This window comes from Elephas maximus, chromosome 17 (assembly GCF_024166365.1).
Source record: "Elephas maximus indicus isolate mEleMax1 chromosome 17, mEleMax1 primary haplotype, whole genome shotgun sequence".
Classification (NCBI taxonomy): Eukaryota; Metazoa; Chordata; class Mammalia; order Proboscidea; family Elephantidae; genus Elephas; species Elephas maximus.
The window spans coordinates 37,663,590-37,690,300 of record NC_064835.1 but is presented as its reverse complement, the minus strand read 5'-3'; the positions used below and the strand labels follow the sequence as shown (position 1 = coordinate 37,690,300).

The 26,711-nt window shown below is 41.0% G+C and overlaps 1 protein-coding gene across 5 annotated transcripts in view; it reads left to right on the top strand.

The window, feature by feature from the left end:
• OPCML (opioid binding protein/cell adhesion molecule like) overlaps positions 1-26,711 on the top strand; it is a 1,635,517-nt gene that overhangs the window by 1,252,122 nt on the left and 356,684 nt on the right. For all 5 annotated transcript variants that reach the window (XM_049856264.1, XM_049856263.1, XM_049856262.1 and 2 more), the window contains one exon: positions 4,820-5,052. In XM_049856264.1, the coding sequence (XP_049712221.1) occupies positions 4,820-5,052 (233 nt within the window). The remainder of the gene's footprint in view (positions 1-4,819; positions 5,053-26,711) is intronic.

Below are 26,711 nucleotides of genomic sequence, written 5' to 3'. Positions count from 1 at the left end.
ATATATATGTATATATATGTCTGTGTGTGTATATATGTATATACATGTATATATATGGAGTGGGAAACCCTGGTGGCGTAGTGGTGAAGTGCTACGGCTGTCAACAAAAGGATCGGCAGTTCGAATCTGCCAGGTGCTCCTTGGAAACTCTATGGGGCAGTTCTACCCTGTCCTATAGGGTTGCTATGAGTCAGAATCTACTCGGCGGCACTGGGTTTTTGGTTTTTTAGCGGTGCAGTAGTTAAGAGTTCAGCTGCCAACCAAAAGTTTAGTAGTTAGAATCTACCAGCCACTCCTTTCAAACCCTATGGGGCAGTTCTGTTCTATGCTATAAGATTGCTGTGAGTGGGAATTGACGTGATGGCAACAGGTTTGGTTTTTGGTTTTATATATATGTGTGTATGTGTGTGCGTGTATATAAATACACGCACACACATATTTAAGGGAATATTTTGCCATTTTTATTTTAAAAATATAAATATTTTCTACAGGTCAAAAACGCATCCTTTGGAACTATAACTTACATTTTTTTCTGTCAACCTTAAAATATTCAAGGGAGTATGAAATTGTTCAAAATTATTTTGGCATTATAAAAAGTAAGAGTGTTCCTTTCCACTTAGTCAACTTTTTCCTGCCCCAATTTACCATCCACTCTCAGGCTTGCCAATGCCTGGAATTCTACAATTAGAGCTCCATTCTTTAGGAATTATTCAAACAGGGATTTCATCATTATGAAAATGCCACCATCATTAAGAAAGGTTGCACATTAACCCTTACCAATCGTTTACAACTGAGAATGAATGAATGAGTTTGCCATATTTTTCCCTAGTAACTGCTTTTGCAAGTGAAGAACAATGAGGGGACATTGGGGTACTATCCTTCATAAGAGAAATGGAAAGTTGCTATGCCATAAAAGGAAGAAAAATGAGCAAAAGGAAAATCTTGGGTCCTAGAATGTGGAAGAAGCAACATGAGTTCAGTTTTTCCTTATATGAATACTACCACTTGTGAAAGTGGACACGACTCATTCAGTGTTACCTGAATTGTCAGGTCCATACAATGAATGTAGTTGGCCCCAAAATCTCACCTTACCAATCATAGGCTTACATAGAAATGTGCTGTGGTTTTTTTTTTTTTCTTTTCTTTTTTTTCCCCAGCAGAGTTAATACACACCCCTACCTTATTGTTGGTGTCCTTTCTAGCTCATGAATGGGGTCAAATGTAATCAAATTGACTTTTGGGGAAGGTTTTCTCTGCCTACTAAAACTGTTCTAGGGAGATGAAACTGTATGCTGCTGGGGAGGAGGGGAAGCTTAAAGCGAATGCTCATCAATAAGGAAGGAATAAAATAAAATGTGGTATCTTCATGCCATAAATATGCAGCCATTAAAAACAACGAACAACCAAAAAGACAAACAACCCAATCAAAAATAGGAACTGGATGTGAATAGACATTTCATCAAAGAAAAAATTCAAATGGCCAACTAGCATGTGAAAAAATGCTCAACACTATTAAGGAAATGCTAATCAAAATCATAATGAGATATCACTTCACACCCACTATCATGGCTATGATTAAAAAAAGAAAATAGCTATTGGCAAGGTTGTGGAAAAATCAGGATCCTCATTCATAGATGGTAGAGTCGTAAAATGACACAGCCACTGTGGAAAACAGTTTGGCAATCCCACAAAAAAACTAAACATAGAATTAGCATAGGAACCAGCAATTCCACTTCTAGAAATATACCCAAAAGAATTTGAAAGCAGGAACACAAACACACACATATACTAGTGTTCATTGCAACACTATTCACAATGACCAAAAGGAGAAAACAACCTAAATGTCCATCAACGGATGAATGAATAAACAAAATGTGCCACAGACATATAATGGAATATTACTCAGTCATAAAAAAAGACAAGAAGTCCTGATACAATCTACAACATGGATGAATCTTGAAAACATTATGCTGAGGTAAATAAATCAGTTACAAAAGAAAAAAAATTGTGTGATCCCACTTATATAGAATATCTAGGCTAGGTTCCTGGGGGAGGACGGGAGGGAGGGGAAAAGAAACACACAAAACTTAGGGGACAGTGAGCTAAGGGTGATGAAACAATTTAGAAACAGTGGTAATGGCTGAACAACATAACTGATGTCACTGAAGCGCACGTGAAAAAAGAATGAATGAGATAGGGCAACATAAATTTGAAAGAATTTCACTAAATAGAGATGAAATAAGAAAATTAACATGCAATCTTTACACCTTTTTGTAAATTAAAATAATTCCCAAATAAAATTCATTTAAAAAAAGTAAAATCAGAAGTATGATACAATTCTATTTTTGTAAATAAAACCATACGTGCACACATATGTATCTGTGTTATTTATATATGTATGCGTACATACAGTATATAAAATTATTAGTATTTGGAAATAAGTGCAGAAGAACACATACCAGGTTATTAACATAGGTTATCTCATCAGGGGTGGGGAGCAGGTTAGCAACCTGAGTAATGTGGAGAACGGTGAAAGCTAGAGAGAGACAAAAAAAAAAGAGAAAATATTAAGCATCTAAAACAAGATCTTAACTACGTAAAATGTTTTCAATATGTGTACAAATGACAAGAAATTAGAAAATAGTATGAAAGCAGATCTATAACTTCTGGTGTTCAGGGATGCCGGTGCTCAAGTTAAAAAGAAAAAAGTTCCGTAGGAATGATAGAATATGACTCTAATTCAGGTAAAAACAGATCAGCAAAAGTTTTGTTATGTATGAATATATGTCTGTAAGGAGTAAGATGTGGAAGGAGAAGGAACAGGCTGTTACAGAAATAATGACCTCAGGGCGGTGGGAGTCAGTGTGGTGGAATGACTTTCATTTTGGTCTTTATACATCTTTGTATTATATTCGTTCTCATGTTGGAAAGATGATTACTTTACTTTTGTAGCTGAAAAAAAAAAAAATCAAAGAAGGTTTAGAAAAGAAAAATATCCTCCTGCCATATTGTTAAGTACCTAACAGCCCTGCCCCTTTAACCACGGATGCAGCATCTGCTGAATATCCCATGGCTGGGTGCATGATAAGACCTTGGGAACTGGACCCTAGTAGCGTTCCCATTCTTCCACCACCCAGGAAGAGTTCCTCTCTGTGTCTTGCACTTTCCCCTTTTAATGAGACCTGTCACTTTGTGTTCTGGTATTGCTCTTCCACTGCAAGGCCCTTGACCCGACAGACGGTTAGGTTGGCCAATTTGCAGGGGAAAACAGCATGTCCAAAATGCACAGTCGCCCCACCAGGGTCTTTGTCTGGCTTCTCCAGAAGGACCTCTACCTCTTGTAAAGATGGGGCCTGCCTTCTAGTGTCTGGCAGTGCTTTTTCTGTATTCTTCACACCTGGAACCACTGGATTCCGGTACCTCCTCTCCAAGCAGTACACCCACACCCTGTTTGTTAGTACTTTGTTAATATGGGTGAGGCAGCTTAGCTGTAATTACAAGTTCCCCTGTCCCATGCACAGCAAATGAGATTCCAACTGCTTCCTTCCTTGAGCAGTGGGTGGAGACACGCAGGATCTCTTAACCATGCCCTTCAATGTAAATCTGCATTTATGAGAGACTCTGTTTTCTCCAGTTTCCATTCCCATAGTCTAAATTCTTGGGTTAAAAAAAAAGTTCTTGGGATACATATTCAAATTTTCTTCCTGAATGGGCAGGCCTACTAGCATGCAGGTCATGTTGTTGTTGATGTTGTTGTGTGCCTTAGAGCCCATTCCAACTCATAGCCACCCTATAGGACAGGGTAGAAATCCCCCTTAGGGTTTCCTGGGATGACGCAGATTGCCATGTCTTTTCTCCTATGGAGCCACCAGCCATTGGTGGGTTCGAGCCACCAGCCTTTCAGTTAGCAGTCCAGGCCTTAAACATTGAGACATCAGGGATCCTCCAGCCTGCAGGAGCCACTTGCAGAAGCCACCTGCAGCAAATACTCACCAAAAAGCAAATTCCATTTGTGTTTATAGCCTCAAGTTATAGAGGAGAGTAGGTGAGAGGTGGGTGCCAGCTCTTTACCTAGATAATAAGAGTGATGTCAGTTACATTGGTCTCTCTCTTAGTCGGGGCAGAGGAAGGAGTGTAAGAGTGAAAAGGGGGACTCCGCCTGCAATTTTCTTCTTCCCTCTCCTAAAGCGTTAAGCAGGAGCCATGGATTCCTCATGATTTCCTTTCTACAGTGACTTTTACTGACCCATGTTATAAATCATAGTTTGCCAGATTCAGCAGCTTAGGGGTACAAGTTAATTATCAACACCATGGTGGTCGGGAGGTAAATATGTTCCATTTTGTATTAACTACAAGTTAAGGATCTGCTTTGTGAGTTATCTGTGACCTATTTGAAATACTGATCCACTTTTTTTCTTCTGTGCCCTTGAGCCACTTCTCCCACAAGGTGCTAAATGTGTTCAGGAAACATAAACTAATTTTCATATAAGCCTAGGGGAAAAATAAGATGGAAAGCAAGTATACAGCCAAGATATTCATATAATATGTTCCTAAATCAAATAGAAATGATTTTGTATTGTCAGTTTTTTAGAATGATTCAGGACAGTGTTACCCCATATTCAGAAAGTTTCATCAGTAATCGAGTGTCTCCTTTTAGCAGTGGGTGAGTCTCCGTGAGTGGGAATCTACTTGCCGGCAATGGGTTTTGTTTTGTTTTTTGATTTATGTTTTTTCACTTACTCCTAGAAGCCCAACCATATTTTTTATAATCTCTCACTATCTCACTCTCTCTCTCTCTCACCCCTCACCTTGCTCACAGGTGTACCATAGATGATCGTGTCACCCGGGTGGCCTGGCTAAACCGCAGTACAATCCTCTATGCTGGGAACGACAAGTGGTCCATAGACCCTCGTGTGATCATCCTGGTCAACACACCAACTCAGTATAGTATCATGATCCAAAATGTGGATGTGTATGATGAAGGACCATATACCTGCTCTGTGCAGACAGATAATCATCCCAAAACGTCCAGAGTCCACCTCATAGTACAAGGTGAGTCACACCTGGACTTGGAGTTTGACATTCCTTTAATGAAGAAGGGAAAAGGTAATCTGAATTGCTTCTTTGAATGTGTGAAGGCACAAAAAGCCATTTTTCTCTACTGAATAAGAAACGGAATACACCTCCTGGATTCTTTCCCATCTGATGAGTTCTAAACTACGCATTGAATATATTCACAAAGTTTCTCAATTTTATCAGTAGGCCTTCTGCTCCCATTAATAAGTCATTTGGCAAGTACCGATTATATTCTCTTAAGCTTAGCACTCTGGTATTGGGGGAAGATATATTCCATGATAGATATCTGCTACTCTCAGTGTCGTTTAATTCTCTTTCAGAGGCTTATTTCATAATAAAATGTTTATAATATTGATGCTAGATCATGTTAACTTGTGACTAGTAACTAGTGACTAGTGACTATTTTTTGCACAGTTGATGTGTAGTGTATATTCCGGAAGGGTTGTAGAGTGTTGCTTAGCCCAGTCCTTCCTGGCATTCCTGGACATGTTTATACACATTCTCACAGCCCCCAAATGAGCCCAGACCCTGAGGTACATTAGTCAAAATGATGTCTCCTGGTCTACATTGGAAACAAATCTATGGAATAAAAAAGAGGGGATACAGAAACCCTAACATTCTCTTTCAATCTCCTTTAGAAAATCTGAATCAGTATAACCCAGGCAGAGTATCCAGTTTTTTTTTTTTGTTGTTGTTCTTTTTTTTAATTGTACTTTAGATGAAGGTTTACAGAACAAACTAGTTTCTCACTGAACAGTACACATATTGTTTTATGACACTGGTTAACCACCCCACGACATATCAACACTCTCCCTTCTCAAACTTAGTTCCCTATTACCAGCTTTCCTATCCTCTCCTGCCTTCTAGCCCTTGTCCCAGGACTGGTGTGTCCCTTTAGTCTCATTTTGTTTTATGGGCCTGTCCAATTTTTGGCTGAAGGGTGAACCTCAGGAGTGACTTCGTTACTGAGGTGATAAGTTGTCCGGGGGCATATTCTCAGGGTTTCTCCAGTCTTTGTCAGGCCAGCAAGTCTGAGTTAGAATTTTTCTCTACATTTTTCTCCAGCTCTGTCTGGGACTCTCTGTTGTGGTTCCTGTCAGACCAGATGTTGGTGATAGACGGTCATCATCTAGTTGACTGGACTTAGTCTGGTGGAGGCCATGGTAGATGTGGTCTATTAGTCCTTTGGACTACTCTTTCCCTAGTATCTTTAGTTTTCTTCATTATTTCTTGCTCCCAAAGGGGTGAGACCAGTGGAGTATCCTAGATAGCCACTTACAGGCTTTTAAGACCCCAGACGCTACTCACCACAGTAGAATGTAGAACATTTTCTTTATAAACTATATTATGCCGATTGAGCTAGATGTTCCCTGGGATGATGGTCCCCAGAGCCCTCAGCCCAGCAGTTCGTCCCCTCAGGGAGTTTGGATGTATCTCTCGAGCTTCCGTGACCTTGCCTTGTACAAGTTGATGCACACATGTTTTTAATAGATTTTAATTTAAACTTCACTTTGTAGGAGAAAAAGGGGGTTGAAGAAATGTAAGAACCTCAGATATTAGCTATTATATTGAGAATTAAAACACACATAGATAGCAGTTTTGAGCATATGAGGACCATTTTAAAGCAAGGCAGCAATTCAAATATGAACTTATTTTAAACTACCCCAACCATGTAAAACATATAAAACAATTTCTGTAAGGTATTGATTCATGGTAGGAATGAAGTTCTAGGCAATGACACAACCTTCCTTTACCTAATACACGGTTTGGGTAGACCTTTCTCGAAACCTCCAACTCTGACGTTGGGTATATCCGTTGCCTTCAGAAAGAACCCATGTGTGTGTGATTTAGTCTTTACTAGCCGCCTTTTACCAGACCCTACCGGTAATATATTCAACAGATTTTTTTTTTCAGTTTGTATTGCATCATAACATGATTCCCCCAAGCATGTCTTTTAGAAACATACTATTTTTCTCATTTCCTTTGGTTTCATGGAGAGCCTTGGAAGGGCCAGTGTCTATTCATACTTCAGTTATTTGCACAGCTTGGGATGGCCATTCTTTTCTTTTGGCTAGGGCAGCTCTTTGTGAGTGCAGCATTCAGTTCCCTGTCTCTGAGGCTTACAGATGACGGATTTCATTCTCAAAAAGTAGGCCATTTATAATGGCGTATGCTGGGCCAGAGATTTGTCTGCTACAGTTTCTATGTCTCGGCAGCCCTGGTGCTGCTATGTTGCTTGAAGCTGTGCCTCAGTTAGGGTTTAGAGCTTCTCTCTGTCCCTGATGTGTTTTCAGATGCCCACACCAGCCTATCGTATGACAGATGTCTACACACTTTGCTGTTTTCCATTCTCCATGCGTGTCCCACACAGGGGTATGACTTGGTGACAATTGCTGCTTTGGAGCTACAGGACTGCCTGCCATCTGTAGTAGGGACAACTGTCAGTGTCTGTTGCTTCCTCTCAGAGGATGCTAGAGGTACTTAGAGAGATGAGTCATCTGAGACAAGCTGGGATGTCTGCTGAAAGTTCCTGGGGGTGGAAAACACAAGACGTTGTGAGTTCTCACTCTCCCACCTGCCACTTGGGCTTGCTTCCAGGGGAACTGAACACTCTCAGCATTTGAAGTGACACCTCAGTGGCACCTCCATGACCTCAATAGCAAAGTTATCCTCAAATTCAGGAAATATGGCACTGAAATAAAAAAGAACTGTCAGACACTGTACAGAAAAGACTCAAACAGAACAGGGCAGTCAGTTTTCAGGAAGTAAGACAGATTGTGTGAACATGCTGAAGTCCATATGGGCCATAAAGGGCTGTAGGTGCAGAGCCTCAGGGGACAGCGTGCTTTCTGACTCACATTGAATGATTCCTTGGGTTGAGTGTGGAAGTCTGTGGAGTCTCCTTGCGGGCGTCACAGCTTTGGGGCAGCCAGAGTCTGAAAGCAGGGAGATGCAGGGCCCTGAAACCTTTAATGCAAGAGTTTAATTCCTCACCATTCCCATGTTTTAGGCCAACAGGCTCTTGTAGCTCTGGTCCATCTGAGGTAGCCTGTGAAATCCAAAAGAGCAGGGAGGGAGAAGGTGAAATGGGACGCCTTCTGTTGGAACACTAAGCAGATTGGTCTTTGTATTTATGGAAAAGTGAAAGAAAAGGTACTCAGGAGATGGATTCTCCTCTGCCTTAGTTAGCAATGGGGCAACTTGTTCTTTTTTTTTCCTTTGGAGACCACTGGAATGTCTGCTGGTTGAAGCAGAGACTCCACTGCCCAATTAGAAAGAAGCTGAGAGCCTTCCTTCTTCCCAGCAGCTGTTGGCTTTTGTCCAGTCTATAGATTAATTTTTCAGAGTTAGTGTTAGTTCAGGTTAGATAAAGATAATGAAAGTTTCCTAATCCTCTTAAAGAAGATTTATCTGGCTGAGTAGAAAGCTTTTGGAATACAATAAGGCATGTATAAAACTAAGGCCTAATCTTTCCTTTAATTTCAAACTGCTGATGGGTATTGATTTTGCAATGAGAAAAACTGAAAAATTTCCAAGCTGCAACAATTCTGCTTAAAAAAAAAAAAAAGCATTTATTTATCTTCTGTCCATTTGAGAATGTTAGTATCTCATTACCTCTTCCAACCAGGTGCCATTAGTGGAAGGAAAAGAAGTCCCAAGGGTGTCCCTGGCTTTGTTGCTCTCTGTTCCTGGATTGAGTGGAATCAAGAGTTGCTTTGTCGCAAACCTCAGAGTCTGTCCTCTACTGCTTTATAAGGTGGCCTTTGCAGCATATCTGATGGAATTAATTTCCAATCCCTCCTCTTTGAGAAAAGAAGTTGCATTCATTAAAATATGACCACCCATACCAGAGGTATATCTTTGCCACTTAGGGGATAATTTCAAGGCACCATGTGAGAGTGTGTGATAGTGTGCTTAACACTGTATACTGAGGTGTTAAGGGATTTCAGAGCAACAGAAAGTGTCACTGATGGGTTGGAGTAGTCAGGGTGGGAAAATCAATCTGTGGTAGCTGATAAATTGAAGTGGAGAGAAGCTGGAGGTACAGATGCAGGCACAAGGTGATTCCCAGCACCTAAAAGATGTGCTGAGAGTGGACCATGGATACAGTCTGTGGAAATGGAGAGAGTGAATCCAAGAGACAGTGCCCAAGAGAAATTGAAAGGATTATTGCTAATACCTCAAAAGAGAAAGAATTAAAAGGATTACACCTATATTTTTGAGTCTGGGAAATATGTTGTTATAGTCACCGGTAATTGGGGAGTTAGGATTGAGTTCCCCTCAGAAAAGACAGCATTAGACTAGCTAGATTTAGAGATAAAGAAAATGCAAGCATTCTGCAAGTATTATAGTACTAGAGAGCAGATGTCACTTAAGACCAGAAGGGGTGTATTTGAGAGTCAGCATGGATTCACTAGCTTGAGAGTAGGTAAGTTTTCTATTAACTATTCATAGAGAACAGAAGGAGCCATAATTTATTTATATCTATCCTCAGCACTTATCAGAGTGTCAGAGGCATAGTAGGCACTCAGCAACTGTTCATTAAATGAGTGGAAGAAGGAACCGATACAGCAACTGAAGTTGCATTATTACTGCAGTGATCATAATGCCTCTTCCAGTAGATGGGGCATTATCTAGTGATTTGAAGTGGGGAAGGCATTAATTGGGAGAAGTTCCCAGGAGGGAAGAGAATCTTCAATGTGCCAAGCTAAGAGATGTATTATAGCATGAATTGCACGCATCTATTTAGTACTTTCTGGGGATGGTCCCAGTTTTGTCTCCTTTGACCCTCACAACAAGCCCTGTGAGGCTGCAGTTTAGTGACTATTATCTCCACTTTGCAGATTAGAGAACTGCAGCTCATGGAGGTTAAGAGACCTGCCTGGGTCCTCAGTCAGTACATGACAGAGCTGAGTCTTGAACCTTGGTGTTGTGACTCCAAGATTTTGTCTTTTCAGCATACCTCGCTGCCTTCAGATGATATCACCTATGTCTAAAATTATTGTTCTGATTGATATAAATGGGAACTCTCCAGTTTTTTATTTGTTTTTCTCTCTTTTGTTTTTTTTTTTTTTTCCTGCTATTTATATTGCATTGTACTAGCAGAGATTGAGGACAAAACTCAAGAAATAAAATTAGCAGTGGAGGAGGAACAACAGAGCTGCCATAAATGGTATACAAAGGCTGAGAGAGAAGCAGAGGAAGTAACTTTCTGCTTAGCTAGTAACCCATCCCTCCAGGGACAGACATTTCAAATACTACTGCTTTATACTATGTAAGCACTCAAAACTCTGGCCCTTTGAGAACCCAGGATCTAATTGTCATTAACTTTTCAGCATTCAGAAACTATGTAAATATCCATTCATGCTTGTAGTGTACTGTTGTTGTTATGGGAAAATGAGTTAGGAAGATCTCATTAGCTATGAGAATATTTTCATCCAACCTCTTACTTTGCTTTCACCTTGGAAAATACCCACTTTTCCTGTTCTTTTAACTAATGTAAGTGTTGCAGAAGGAATTGGGCATAACCTCCCTTCTATGATCCTGGTGTTTTGATATTCTCCATATGCTGCTCTCTCAAATAGTTCAAAAATCTGTCTACAACTAGGTATTTTATTTCATGGAGTGAACTCTTGTTGCTGAGCCCAAGTTTACGCAGAGGGATAGAATTTCTCACATATGAGGCTCCACAGCAAGAAAGCCTATGCAATTTCTATGCATGCAAAGACTTTTGTTCTTTTAGCTTGAAGTCCATTCAGGTGAGACTGGTTGGTACCTGAAGTTTAGTTTAGAAGGTAAAGAGGCCTTTACTCTGAGAGTCTCATTCCCAATCAGCAGAGTCCTCGATTGCCTTAAGCCCCAGTTAGCCCCTGTATTGGGCTCATTGATATGAATCTTACCTCAAAAATCCACACATCAATCCTATAAAGTCTATATCATAGTCACATTTTACATATGTGGAAAAGATTTAAAAGCTTGCCCAAAGATAAAACCAAAACCAAAGCCATTGCTGTCAAGTCAATTCTGACTCATAGTGGCCCTATAGGACAGAGTAGTACTGCCCCCTAGGGTTTCCAAGGAACAGCTGGTGGATTCAAACTGCCTACCTTTTGGTTAGCCCTTAACCACTGCACCACCAGGACTCCTTTGTTTAACAAAGACCTACTAAATGTTTGGTGTAGTGGTTAAGAGCTGTAAAGTAGTTCTACTCTGTCCTATAGGGTTGTTATGAGTTGGAATTGGCTCCACGGCAACTGTGTTTTTTTTTGTTAGTTTGTTTTGACAAAATGCTTAAAACTCCTATTACTAGGCCTATTCATCTGGGTTAGGTTAAGTTTTGTCTCAAAAAAAGCAAAAACAAAAACTACCAAAAAACAAATAGTTAACAGAACACTTTGCATGCAGTTTGTGTCATGTTTATTCTTTACAAATGCCCTGGAAGATAGAACAGAATGTCATCACTTTCCAAGTCAAGAACTTGAGACTGAGAGATGTTATGGGTAATTGGTGACAATGCAGCCCAAACCCATTAAAAAAAAAAAAAAAGAGAGAGAGAGAGAGATGATTTCTCCTTTTATCAGGTCTCTTTTTCCATTGTAATGAGGAGAATAGTGAGCTTCTCCTGTACTACTTTGGAGCTAAGACTCTAAGCACACACACAGCCACATACTCAGGCACAGTTTCTCAGGTTTAATGGTCATTTCTTTGGTGGTATCTGGAATTCCAACCCATCCTCTATTACAAATGTAGGTTCAACCTCCCTCTAGAAGACTATGGGGTGGGGGGGGGGAATATGTCCAATTCCTTCTGCAACAGTTGCATTAGTTAAAAGAGTAGGAAGAGTATTTTCCAAGGTGAAACCAAAATAAGAGGTTGGATGAAAATATTCTCATAGCTAGTGATTGTTTGACCCTGTGTGCCAAGAGGGTGAGAATTCTACTCGAGGGAAAGTGGCTTTGAAAGTGTTTGGACTTGCTTTCAGGCCCAGGCAGACTCTTCAACATGGTCCAAGAAGGTGCTGCCAGTCCTGGCACCTGCTTTGGTGATATATACAGTAGCCAGAAAGAGAATTGACAAGGCCTGGAACTGTCATCAGCCTTATTTGCAATAGAATTAAATAAACAGAACAGTCATCAAGTCTGCTCTCAAAATCATCACTGATGTGGAGATGTAGGGGGAAATGAAATGCCTGTTGTGTTCTACTCAATTTACATTGTTTATTTCCTAAGAGGCCAGTCTATCAATAGTTTCAGTAAATACAAAGAGATCTTTTCTCATGCATTTCTGTTGTCACAAGCAAGGGAGCAATCACACCCTAGAAAGAGAGTTTAAATTTGTAAATAGTCATAAACTTATCTAACAGATTAAAGTATATAGTGGTCCTCACATAGTCAGTGTTATGGATTGAATTGTGCCCTCCAAAACTGTGTATCAATTTGACTAGGCTTATGGTTCCCAATATCGTATGACTGTCCACCATCTTGTCATCTGATGTGATTTTCCTATGTGAAGTAAATCCTACCTCTATGATGTTAATCTCCCACATGTCTGTCAGTTCATTATACTGTGTGTGCTTGTGTGTTGCTGTGATACTGGAAGCTATGCCACTGGTATTCAGATACCAGCAAGGTCATCCATGGTGGACAGGCTTCAACTGATCTTCCAGTCTAAGACAGGCTAGGAAGAAGGACCTGGCAGTCTACTTCTGAAAAGAATTAGCTAGTGAAAACCTTATGAATAGCAATGGAATATTGTCTGACATAGTGCCGGAGGATGAGCCCCCAGGTTGGAAGGCACTCAAAAAGACGACTGAGGAACAGCTGCCTCCTCAAAACAGAGTCGACCTTAATGATGTGGGTGGAGTAAAACTTTCCGGACCTTCATTTGCTGATGTGGCATGACTCAAAATGAGAAGAAACAGCTTCAAACATCTATTAATAACCAGAACATGGAATGTACGGAATATGAATCTAGGAAAATTGGAAATCGCCAAAAATGAAATGGAATGCATAAACATCGATATCCTAGGCATTAGTGAGCTGAAATGGACTGGTATTGGCCATTTTGAATGGGACAATCATATGGTCTACTATGCCAGGAGTGTCAACTTGAAGAGGAATGGCATTGAATTCATCCTCAAAAAGAACAATTCAAGATCTGTCCTGAAGTACAATGCTGTCAGTGATAGGATAATATCCATACGCCTACAAGGAAGACCAGTCAATACGACTGTAATTCAAATATACACACCAACCACTATAAGCAAACATGAAGAAACTGAAGATTTTTACCAGCTTCTGCAGTCTGAAATTGATTGAACATTCAATCAGGATGCATTGATAATTACTGGTGATTGGAATGTGAAAGTTAGAAACAAGAAGGATCAGTAGTTGGAAAATATCGTTTTGGTGATAGAAATGATGCCAGACATTGCATGATAGAATTTTGCGAGACCAACAACTTCCTCATTGCAAATACCTTTTTTTTAACCAACATAAATGGTGACTATACACATGTACCTCACCAGATGGAATACTCAGGAATCAAATCGACCACATTTGTGGAAAGAGATGATGGAAAAGCTCAATATCATCAGTCAGAACAAGGCCAGAGGCCGACTATGGAACAGACTATCAGTTGCTCATATGCAAGTTCAAGTCAAAACTGAAGAAACTTAGAACAAGTCCACAAGAGCCAAAGTACAACTTTGAGTATATCCCACCTGAATTTAGAGACCATCTCAAGAATAGATTTGATGCATTGAACACTAATAACTGAAGACCAGATGAGTTGTAGAATGACATCAAGGCCATCATACCTGAAGAAAGCAAGAGATCATTAAAAAGACAGGAAAGGAAGAAAAGACCAAAGTGGACCTCAGAAGAGACTCTGAAACTTGCTCTTGAACATCAAGTAGCTAAAGCAAAAGGAAAAAATGATGAAGTAAAAGAACTGAATGGAAGATTCCAAAGGGTGGCTAGAGAAGACATAGTAAAGTATTACAATGACATGTGCAAAGACCTGGAGGTAGAAAATCAAAAGGGAAGAACACACTCAGCATTTCTTAAGATGAAAGAAGTGAAGAAAAAATTCAAGCCTGGAGTTGCAATAGTGAAGGGTTCTATGGGGAAAATATTAGACGACTCTGGATGCATCAAAAGAAGATGGAAGTAATAATACACAGTGTTACTGTACCAAAAAGAATTGGTCAACATTCAGCCATTTCAGGAGGTACCGTATGAGCAGGAATCAATGCTACTGAAGAAAGAAGTCCAAGCTGCACTGAAGGCATTGGAGAAAAATAAGGCTCCGGGAATTTACTGAATACCAATTGAGATGTTTCAAAAAATGGATGTAGTGCTGGAAGTGCTCACTCATCTATGCCAAAAAAATTTGGAAGACAGCTACCTGGTCCACTGACTGGAAAAGGTCCATATTTATGGCTATTCCCAAGAAAGGTGAACCCACCGAATGTGGAAATTATCAAACGATATCATTAATATCACATGCAAGTAAAACTTTGCTGAAGATCATTCAAAAGTATCTGCAGCAGTATATCGACAAGGAACTGCTAGGAATTCAAGATGGATTCAGAAGAGGATGCAGAATGAGGGATATCATTGCTGATGTCAGATGGACCCTGGCTGAAAGCAGAGAATATCTGTGTTTTATTGACTATGCAAAGGCATTCGACTGTGTGGATAATAACAAATTATGGATAACATTGGGAAGAATGGGAATTCCAGAGCACTTAACTGTGCTCATGAGAAACCTGTACATAGATCAAGAGGCAGTTGTTTGAACAGAACAAGGGGATACTTCATGGTTTAAGCTCAGGGAAGGTGTGCGTCAGGGTTGTATTCTTTTACCATGCCTATTCAATCTGTTTGCTGAGTAAATAATCCAAGAATCGGGATTATTTGAAGAAGAATGAGGCATCAGGATTGGAGGAAGACTCATTAACAATCTGCGTTATGTAAATGACATAATATTGCTTGCTGAAAGTGAAGAGGTCTTGGAGCTCTTACCGATGAAGATTAAAGACTACAGCTTTCAGTATGGATTGCACCTCAACATAAAGAAAACAGAAATCCTCACAACCGGACCAATAAGCAACATCATGACAGATGGAGAAAAGATTGAAGTTGTCAGGGATTTCATTTTACTTGGATCCACCATCAACACCCATGGAAGCAGCAGTCAAGAAATCAAAAGAAGCCTTGCATTGAGCAAATCTGCTGCAAAAGCCCTCTTTAAAGTGTTGATAAACAAAGACGCCACCTTCAAGTCCAAGGTGCACCTGACCCAAGCCATGGTATTTTCAATCTCTTTTCAAGCATGGGAAAGCTGGACAATGAATAAGGAAGACTGAAGGAGGACTGATGCATTTGAATTGTGTTGGAAAAGAATATTGAATATTCCATGAATTGCCAAAAAAGAACAAACAAATCTGTCTTTGAAGAAGTACAACCAGAATGCTCCTTGAAAACAAGAATGGTGAGACTATGTCTTACATACTTCGGACATGTTGTCAGGGGGGATCGGTCCCTGGAGAAGGATATCATGCTTGATAAAGTAGAGGGTCAGTGAAGAAGAGGAAGACCCTCAACGAGATAGACTGACACAGTGGCTGCAACAATGGGCTCACACATAACAAGGATTTTCAGCATGGCTCAGAGCAGGGTAGTGTTTCTATAGTACATAGGGTCTCTATGAGTTGGAAACGACTTCACGGCACCTAACAACAACAACAACAACAACAAAGATATTAATGGGACTAACTGCAGTTATGTTAATGAGGCAGGACTCAATCTACAAGATTAGGTTGCGTTTTAAGTCAATTCTTTTGAAATATAAAAGATAGAAACCAGCAGAAAGACATGGGGACCTCATGGCACCAAGAAACAGGAGCCAGGAGAATAGTGTGTACTTTGGACTCCAGGTCCCTGTGCTGAGAAGCTCCTTGACTGGGAAAGATTAATGAAAAGGACATTCGTCCAGAGCCGACAGAGAGAAAAAGGCTTCCCTGCAGCTGGCACCATGAATTCAGAATTCTAGCCTCCTAGACTCTCAGAGAATAAATTTCTCTTTGTTGAAGCCGTCCACTTGTGGTATTTCTGTTATAGCAGTACCGGATAACAAAGACGGGATCATAGATAAGATTTCAAACTTGAATACTTGTAAGATTAGTCACAGTTTACCTCCCATTTAAGTTCTGTGAATTCAGAGTAGTAATATGTTCCTATAGGTAGCACCTATACATACATCTGGGGAATCTGTTTTGCACTAAAAAAAAAAAAAAACTTGTTTTAAGATCTGAGTTGCCAACTTTTACCCTCAAATCTTGAGAACAATAACTGTCATTAATACTTATTCATATTTTGTCTCATCATAAAAGTATCAAAAAGCATTTTGATATTCTTTCACTAATAATTCTCCTCTATGGGTAGAGAAAGTGATGGGCAGTAAGTAGAAAAAAAAAAAAAAAGTAGAAGTGAAGTAAAATGACCACGAGGAAAACAGCTGAGAATTTTTATTTTTAATTGCTATAAACTGTACCTATTATGTATCAAGTAACTAGCATGGCCATCATTTTACAGATATTATCCAAATTTATTTTGCAAAGGGAATATGGAGTGAGTGGTAGAAGAAGGTAGTTCTAAATACCAGCTATGACCACCTGACTAGTTAGAGAAACAAGGACTGTAATTGTTTTTAGTATTTTTTTCTTGTTTTGTTATACATCTGTGTATGTGTGTGTATATATATATGTACACACATATACATATATATATATACACATACTTAGCAAATACCTTTGTTTTCTTCCTCCCTTACTCTGTTACTTATTATAAAATATAAGATGTTAGTGGGGCTAGTGTATTTTCAGTTGTATGTGTGTTAGTTGTATCACGTTAGGTGCAAGTATGTCTTAATTATTTAGAGATTATGAATGGTTTAAGGAGCTGTGTACAGGTGCCAAGTTAACAAGGTGTGGACTGTGATGGTTAAGATTATGTGTCAACTTGGCTAGATCATGCTTCTAAGTGGTTTGGCAGGTATTATGTAATCATCCTCCATTTTGTGATTTGATATGAGGAGTCAATCAGTTCAAAGGCAGATCAGTTGAAAGCTAATCAGTTGAAAGTCAATCAGTTTCTTTGAGGATACGGACTGCATCCAATATATATGGATGTTTTGGCAAAGTTATCTCTGGATCCTGCATCCAACTTGTCACTTTCTGAACTCTGATTTTTGAGATGTGAGCCAGCAGCCTGCCACCTGATCTGTAATCTTTGGATTCCCCGGCTCCTATAATCCCATGAGCCTGCAGCCTTCTGAGTGATCTGCCAATTTGGGGTTCATCAGCCCTTGCAACCATGAGAGTCAGGAGAAGCTTCTAGCCTGATGCCTGACCCATAGATTTTGGACTTGCCAGCCTCCACAACTGCATGAGGCGTTTCCTTGAGATAATTCTCTTTATATGTATTTATATATACACACTTCACTACGACCAGAATGCTCCTTAGAAGCAAGGATGGTGAGACTGCATCTCACACAATTTGGACCTGCCATGAGGAGGGATCAGTCCCTGGAGAAGGACATCATGTTTGGTAAAGTCGACGGTCAGCAAAAAAGAGAAAGACCCTCAATGAGATGGATTGACACAGTGGCTGCAACAATGGGCTTAAGCATAACAGCGATTGTGAGAATGACGCAGGACCAGGCAGTGCTTCGTTCTGTTGTACATAGGGTTGCTATGAGTCAGAATCATCTCGACAGCACCTAACAACAACAAGAAGAATGCTTCCCTGGGTTTGCTCCTAACTGAAGCACTTACTGATAAAGATCAAAGATTACAGCCTTCAATATGGATTGCAACTTAACACAAAGAGAACAAAATCCTCACAAATGGACCAGTAAGCAACATCATGATAAAGACGCATTGCATGGCATTGGGTAAATCTGCTGCACAGGACCTCTTCAAAGTGTTGAAGAGCAAAGATGTCACCTTGAAGACTAAGGTGCATCTGACGCAAGCCATGGTATTTTCAATCGCATCATATGCATGTGAAAGCTGGACAATGAATAAGGAAGACAGAAGAAGAGTTGACGCCTTTGAATTCTGGTGTTGGCAAAGAATATTGAATATACCATGGACTACCAAAAGAATGAACAAATCTGTCTTGGAAGAAGTACAACCAGAGTGCTCCTTAGAAGCAAAGATGGCGAGACTGTGTCTTATATACTTTGAACACGTTGCCAGGAGGGATCAGTCCCCGGAGAAGGACATCATGCTTGGAAAAGCACAGGGTCGGCAGAAAAGAGGAAGATGCTCAATGAGGTGGATTGACACAGTGGCTGCAACAGTGAGCTCAAGCATAACAACGATTGTAAGGATGGTTCAGGACTGGGCAGTGTTTCGTTCTGTTGTGCATGGGGTCGCTATGAGTCAGAACCGACTCAACGGCACCTAACAACAACAACATTGCAATAGTGAAATGTCCTAAAGATGATGTTATTAACATTTTATGAATGATTTAGAAAAAAATGTGAATTGTTCTCAAGGAATATAAGCAACTCAAAGAGAAGTTTACTGGGGCAAGGTATTCAAGGTTATTGGAGACCACATCCTGAAAGGCAAGATCCACATTGGATTTATTCCCTTTACCTCCTGTGCCTACTACAGATCTCTGTATACTGTAGGCGCCAAAAAAATCTTCTGAATAAAGAAGTTCTTAGTGAAACTTTTAAAATAATTCCATAGTTTAGTGTTTCTGGGAGAGGATGTGACACAGCCAATTTCCTTTAGTGGCATTGGAAATCATCCCCAAACAAGGCTCCGCTGATGGCAGCCCTGGCAGGAGGAGGGCAAGTGCCTGCAACCAACCTGCCACAGCCAACCTAATGGGATGGATTATGTGCTCCAGTTGGCCAGCAAGCAGACATTAATGACCAGTTAGCAACTGTGTTCAGGTCAATTAATTTATATTTGTATTTTGCAAACTAAATCTGTCCTGTTATATTATTGATTCTTTGTCCCTGTATTCAATTTGTTTTTAATTGTACCATTGCTGGGCCAAGCCCTCCCTCCTGGCAAGCTGGCAATAAATCTGCCACTATCTCAACAATCAACAATAAATGTGTCTCTCTGTGTCATTATTAATATGTTTTTTGGATTGGTTCATTACGAGGGTTAACGGTTTATAAGAGCCCGAATGGCTCACTGCCAGAAGGATTCCTTTTCCTGAGGGCTATTTTGTCCTGGTAGGATTGATGCTCTTGTGCATGAGGAAAGGGGCCTGAGATTTCATTTAATATAGTTGGAATATGAGTTACCTAATCCTCTTTTCATCGTAAACAATTTTAGAAGAGGGTATTATAGGGCTAGAGATTTTAGCCTCTCTTCCGATTCTTTTCTCTTTTTCTCACTTCTTTTTGTCTTCTTAATTTCTTCCTACTTTTTGTTCAGATAGTTTTTTTTTTTTCTTTCAAAAACAACATAACAGCTACTCGAGTGAATTAAAATCACTGGGTAGGTGACCCATGTGTTCCCTGGGAGTTGGAGTTTTATTACTGGATCATTGTTAGTTGAAAACAGAGGGGAGGTCCCTGCTCTTGTTGGGTGAGTGGTGATTAACAGAGCTGCAGAGATACTTCACTCAGAATGTCAACCAAATTGAGGTCAGTACCGAAAAAGTGAAAAAGTGAAAGGTCTGCCTTATAAGAGAGATAATCATTAATTATAGTATTGTTATAGTCACTTCTAGTTATTAGAATTTTTCAGGGGAAAGCACAGATTTTAAACCAATTTATAGTTTGGGAGAAGAGACCCTCTGTGTCCCAGAAATGCAAAATGAGAAATCGAAATGAAACTGAGGGTGCTTTAAAAAATCCCACAGTGGCCTGGAATCTAATGACAGTGCAGAACGTTTGCCATTTCCAATGCACAAGTTGCCTGAGGACTGGAAATTTAGTCTCCCTCAGACTCATAGCTAACAGTCAATTTTTTGGTTCAAGAGACAGATTTTATACTTATTACTAAAAAATCACATACGCATGCAAACACAAGCCTCCTTTCTTTTTAGTACATAGCTTGAGCTCGTCGAATGAGAAGGGTGAGGCAGTTTGACACTTCATGTTTCTTTTGATAAGAGTCTAAGTAGCCCAGGGAAATAGATGGAAGGAGAAGTGGAGGTGGAGACAATTTAGTAAAGAAGGAGGCAAGGAAAGGAGATGGAAGAAGAGACTGAAGATGAGTGCAAAGGGACACAGAGATACAAGTAAAGGGTGGGATTGAGAAATGAAGAAAAGAGAGAAAGGTGGAAAGTGGTCAAGAGAAAGGGCAAGAAGAGAGCAAGGAGCCCAGCCAGGGGGACTGTGCGTGGAGGACCACTCTCCCTGGTAGAGGTGGGAAGGCGTGTGCTGGGCCTCCAGAATATGGGGCTCTCCATCTGGGCTCCTCAGGTGCACACTACAGACACACCATTCTCTCCTCAGGATAGGCTTGCCCCACTTGGGTGCCTCTGCTCCCCCACTGCTTTGTTTTACCTCCTTCATAATTTCATCTCCAAGACAGGAATAAGTAACTGAACAGTCACAGGTGTGGAACACAGCAGGCTCAGGCAAGACTTTTGGATCCCAACACCTTCCACTCTTCTTCCCAACACACCCATCATCTGATGAAAACCAATTACCCCTCTGGCAACTGATGGTTGGATTTGTGCTTTAGAAGTGTTGCAAAATCAAGCTTAACCCAATAGAAAAGGCCTAATTAATGATAGGCAAAGCCTTAATTTAAGTATGTACAGGAAAAAAAAGCCACTGCACTGCTTCTGCTTCTAGATAGGAGACAGGCAAAATTCAACTCCTGGTTTGGTCACTTGCTTGGTGTCCTTTAATAACTTACTTGACCTTGCTAAATTCCAGTGTTTTCATCTGTAAACTGCGGGAAACAAAGCTACCTCCTTCATGTGTTTGTTGTGTATTTATGCACAACACTCTATACTAGATCCTGTACAAAGAAAGATATTAAAATAATCTCTTTGAACCTTCTAGGTTAATTCCCCAAAATGCATTTGAGGTTGCATGATAGCAGTTATGCTGGTGTGACTTTCCGATGACTGGAACTATTGTTGGTTGTTGCCTCTGGGTCAACTCTGGCTCTTGGTGACGGCCATATGTGCAGAGTAGAACCGCTTCATAGGGTTTTCTTGGCTGCGATCTTTACAAAAGCAGATTGACAGGGCTTTCTTCTGTGGAGTTGCTGGGTTAGTTTGGGCCATCAACTTTCAGGTTAGCAGCAGATTGAAAACCACTTGTGCTGCCTACTCATTCTAATACAGTTTTATCGCATGTAAAGATAGCCATTGGCCCCTTTAGGTTACTAATAAATTGTATTAGATTCTTCGGTGAGCTGTGATTGAAGAACTGTGCAATTTTCTGAATATGTATGCGTGTGATATTCTCTGTCCTCAAGATTTTATATTATTCTTTTGGATAATAATTATTTTTGATATCATTGTCATAATTTTACAGTGTCATATCCAAGAGGTACTTCTGAAAAATATGTGTAATTGTAGTTATTGAGAGAGCTCTAAGAGACGAATTAAGCAACTTAGAAACAAAGGAGAAATAATAATCACTGAGGCATCATCAAAGCCTTCATCAAATGTTTTGTCTTCCTTAAGGATCTCCCATCCTAGCATAAATATGATTTCTGCTAAGAAATGCAAAACATAAAGACGTGCTGAAGGCGAAGTCTTTAAGGGACGGTGTTACACACCGTGTGGTCACTCTTCATTTATAATTAATTCCCCTTATCTGCTACCACAGCCAAGTCTCTCTGCTCCAGTTTCAAAGAAAAAAGGTCTGTGGTGACAGCACCTGTCCCCAAGTGCCTACTTCAATACCCCACCAGTGCTGAGTGTTAAATGACCAGCCTTGAGTCTTGGCCGTGGCTAATCCGAAGTACCAAAAACTACTTACAGAGTCAGAGAAAGCAAAATAGCTACTTTAGGAATAAAGCCTCCCAGCCCCTGGTTCTGCAACAGCAGGGTGGAAAGAGAGGGGACAAGAAAATCGAAGTTCCTTAAAAAAAAAATTATCACACATAGAGGCAAAATGTCCCCACAGCAGGAAATAAAGTGGAAAACACACCAAATCAATCCCCTTAAAAGTAAGGCTTAAAATCTTCCACCAAGTAAGATGTAGGTAGAGAGGGAAGAATGGGCTGAGCAGCTTGAAAATGTTTTATTAAACTGCATGCTGACTGCCATGCACACATAGGAAAATGTAATTAAGGTCAGGCCATTAAAAAGACGCCCAAGGATCGCTCTGAGAAAGACCGCTCTGAGAAAGACCAGGGTTGAGCAGCAGGAACCCGGCAACTTTCAAAGGAAGCTGGCTTTGAAAAAGTGCCAGGTGGGGTGGAAATACACACTAGCTAGAGGGACAGCCCCAAATTGAGATTTCCTTGCAGGTCTAAGAGGTGGGGGCTTGGTCGCTGTGGGCCGAGGGGGAAAGGTGGTATGAGAAAATGCCTCCCCAATACCTTGCCTCAAGCCAGGAGTAGACAGGGACACTCACCAGTATCAGAAGCCTTTGGTTCCATCTTTATCTCAAATGCAGTGTCCTTGGCTGCTGTTTGGCTAATACATTCCTGGAGAACAAACATATGCTGATCAGGAGATGATGGCATCTCAAATGGTGCTTAGCATATGGTGGGCCAAGTCTCTCTGAGGACTACATACAGCTTGTTAGGTCAGATTCCAGTGCATTCTGCCTGCTGACTGTACATTGGCTGGTGTTGACTCCAGGGGCGAGTGCACACACCCATCCTGCCCAGTGGGGAAGGGCACTGTGTGCGCTTGCAGAGGAAGTAGGGCCAGCTCGGGACTCTTCTCTGGGCAGTGCAGAGTGCCTGGCTAGTCATCTACCCACAGGCTGATTAGTGACCACCCCCTCCCTTCCTTTGCAGTCTACCCTGCCATGTTCCACATATGCCCACCCAGTACAGGGACCACCCCTATAAATACTGGAGGTGTTATTTTAACTCACGCCTTCCAAGTCCCAGAGCACCCTGAGTATGGCTCTGTCATACTATGCTGTGACCGCGGAGTTGGACATCCAACTTCCCTACCCAAATATAAACACCATGAGGATGGAAACATTTTTACCTCCACAGGGACAAAGACTTTGACTTCCAATGTGTGACACAGGATCTAACATAGATTAAGTGCCCACAAACCCTTATTGAATAAGTCTGGCATGCAGTGAGTAATCACTAAATATTTAATTTTAAAATGGATGAAAATATTTGGGTAAATGGGACTGAACTTACTATTCACAACAACAACTAGACTTAGGCACATGTGTGCACACGTAATTGTTGTTTTTATGTGCCGTCGAGTCAGTTCCAACTCATAGCTGCCGTATAGGACAGGGTAAAAATGCCCCATAGGATTTCCAATGAGAGGCTGGTGGCTTCAAACTGCCAACCACTTGGTTAGCAGCCTGAGATCTTAACCACTATGCTACCAGGGCTCCTTGCATGCATTAGCAAACTACAAATCACATATTATGTAGGTATAATGATAGTGTGAGTTTAGTGTTAACCACCGATGCCTCCTCAGGAGGATGTAGGTGCATTAAGTCAAGAGTGGCTGAGTCCCTGTTAATCTCCATTCCAGCCGAAGCCTCCTCTAGTACTGATTCTCGGCTCTAAATCCTTTCTTCCCTCCTACATTGGTCCAAGCCACTCACTGACATTTGTCAAACCCACCACACTGCTCATTCCTTTTATTATGGATGGCATCCTGATTGTAATGGGTTTCCAGTGTTTTCTCAATGCTCAGGCTTCAGGAGACCCAGGAGTTCATCTATTATCTGTATCCTGCTCCCGTCCCTTCCGTTTCTATTTGTCGCTGCAGAAGTTTCTGTTTCTATTTGTCCCTGCAGAAGTCTGTGAAACACTGGCAAGACAACTTTCCCAGTGTGAACAGGTTCTTTTAAGGTTTCGAGCAGAAACATCAGCTACAAAGTGGCTATTATGTCTGCAACAAGAAGGGTTTTATAGACCTCTCTGACTTTAGGAAGGTAAAAATGATTTTTAGGTATAATACAATTTGGAACATGCTCCCATTTTCCTCAGAAACTATTGCCTTTGCAGTGATTTTCCGTCTCTCAAGAGTAAATGTTCCCCAGGCTGCAGCAGCTGTGGTTAAGAGTCAGTCCACTGCTACTTTAGCAGGGTTTTCCTGTGAGTCTTTTCTCGCTTACATACATGAAGGTTATCCTTCCCTTTCCTTTTCTTCTTTCAGTGCTTTCCAAAGTCGCCTGTTGTTCCCTCTCCTCTTCTACCTGTTCAGTCATCCTGCCCCTTCCTTAATACTTCTCCCCTCTAAGCAGCCAATACTCAATTTTTCAGCAGGAAAGGCCGGAGGGCCAGACAATTTTGCCAGGGTGTTTGCATACTGGAAACCCTGGTGGTGTAGTGGTTAAGTTAGGCGCTCCTTGGAAACTCTATGGGCAGTTCTACTCTGTCCTATAGGGTCGCTATGAGTCGGAATCCACTCGACAGCACTGGGTTTTACTGGGTACTTGCATACATTTACATATAGTTGGTCTGCAAACATGACGATTATGCAAAGGTCTGCTCTAAACAGTGAAAGGATTCTGTCTGGATTCAGAAACTTTTGGTTCCTTCAGACACAACCCGGTCAGAGGGGCCTGTAGTTATTGCTCTTGAGATGAAGACTGTGTGAATGGATTTATGATGCTGGAGGATGGACCCAGGTGTCATTGAGACACCTCCAAGTGCAAAAGTCATCCGGCTGGGGCCCACCTTGCTCATGTTCGAATCCCACCCCCCACCATCAGTTCTCAGTTAAGAGAAGACTTGGTATGCTAGCCTCACATTTTGATAGCATGCCTTCTGGCAAGCTGCCTGATCTTTCTCCTCGGTAAGCCTCAGCTTCTCTCTTTTAGTAAATTCAGCATATCTCTGTGCTGAAATAGGTTGTCAGACCACTAGCCTGCTCCTTCTTCATGTGTTGAAAGCTGTACCAGGTCTCTGTTGCATTTTGTTTCTGCCAAGCATCTAATTGTCCTTAGGTAGGACCACCCTTCAAGTGAGACAGCCTGAGCTCCAGCTGGAAAAAATAATCACGTGCTTTTAAGAACCTGGTGTAGTGAGTCAAATGATCTATGAAAGCACTTCAGGATTCATTGTTTGTGCCAATGTGGGCACATGGATTAAACTCCTGAGCCTGTTTCCTGCTGTTTCAAATAAAGGGGTAGAAGTGATACTCTCTGATTCCCATTCCTACTCAAGCCTTCTAGATTTTATTCCTGGAATTTTAAATTTTGCAATACTTTTTTTTTTTTTTTTAATTCTCCCATGGATGCTTTTGTATCCTAGTCTATCCTCTGTTTCATTTGCTCATTCACCCAATATTTCCTACCTAACAACTACTATGTGAAAGCGTATTCACTGAGCATAACCTCCGTACCAGGCACTGTGCTACATACTGAGAATGAATGATATAAATTATCCTCTGTCTTTTATAGGATCATTGCCACACAGCCCACAATATATTTTAAGCCCTTAGAGGACACAGATTGAACTTAGCAATGGTTGTGTCAAACCAAGTGCCTAAAACTTGCAACGTGGGTGATAATCCTCAATAGTTCTTGTTGGATGGAATTAGAGTGAACCCCACTTTCATTCTAATGTTAGCCTTTAATTTGTTTTTGATTGGGAGGGAATCATTGGCAAAGAAGAGATGAGTCACATTTATGGAGTTTTCTCTTTTATTAATTAAATGTATTCTTGGAGAAATGTAGCTTTAGACTGATGGCTCAACTACTGGCCTTGTCCCATCCTAAACATTCTGAGTAGTATGAGTAGGTCTGTTTCTCATGGATGCCAAACAACCATTTCTTTTTAATAATTTTTATTGTGTTTTAAGTGAAAGTTTACAAATCAAGTCAGTCTCTCACAAAAAAACCCATATACACCTTGCTACACACTCCCAATTACTCTTCCCCTAGTGAGACAGCCCACTCTTCCCCTCCACTCTCTCTTTTCGTGTCCATTTTGCCAGCTTCTAACCCCCTCCACCCTCTCATCTCCCCTCCAGACAGGAGATGCCAACATAGTCTCAACTGTCCACCTGATCCAAGAAGCTCACTCCTCACCAGCATCTCTCTCCAAACCATTGTCCAGTCCAACCCATGTCTGAAGAGCTGGCTTTGGGAATGGCTCCTGTCCTGGGCCAACAGAAGGTCTGGGGGCCATGACCACTGGGGTCCTTCCAGTCTCAGTCAGACCATTCATTCTGGTCTTATGAGAATTTGGGACCTGCATCCCACTGCTCTCCTTCTCCCTCAGGGGTTCTCTGCTGTGCTCCCTGTCAGGGCAGTCATCGGTTGTAGCCGGGCACCATCTAGTTCTTCTGGTCTCAGGATGACGTAGTTGCTGGTTCATGTGTCTCTTTCTGTCTCTTGGGCTCGTAATCGCCTTGTGTCCTTGGTGTTCTTCATTCTCCTTTGATCCAGGTGGGTTGAGACCAATTGATGCATCTTAGATGGAAGACCCCAGATACCACTCTTCAAAGTGGGATGCAGAATGT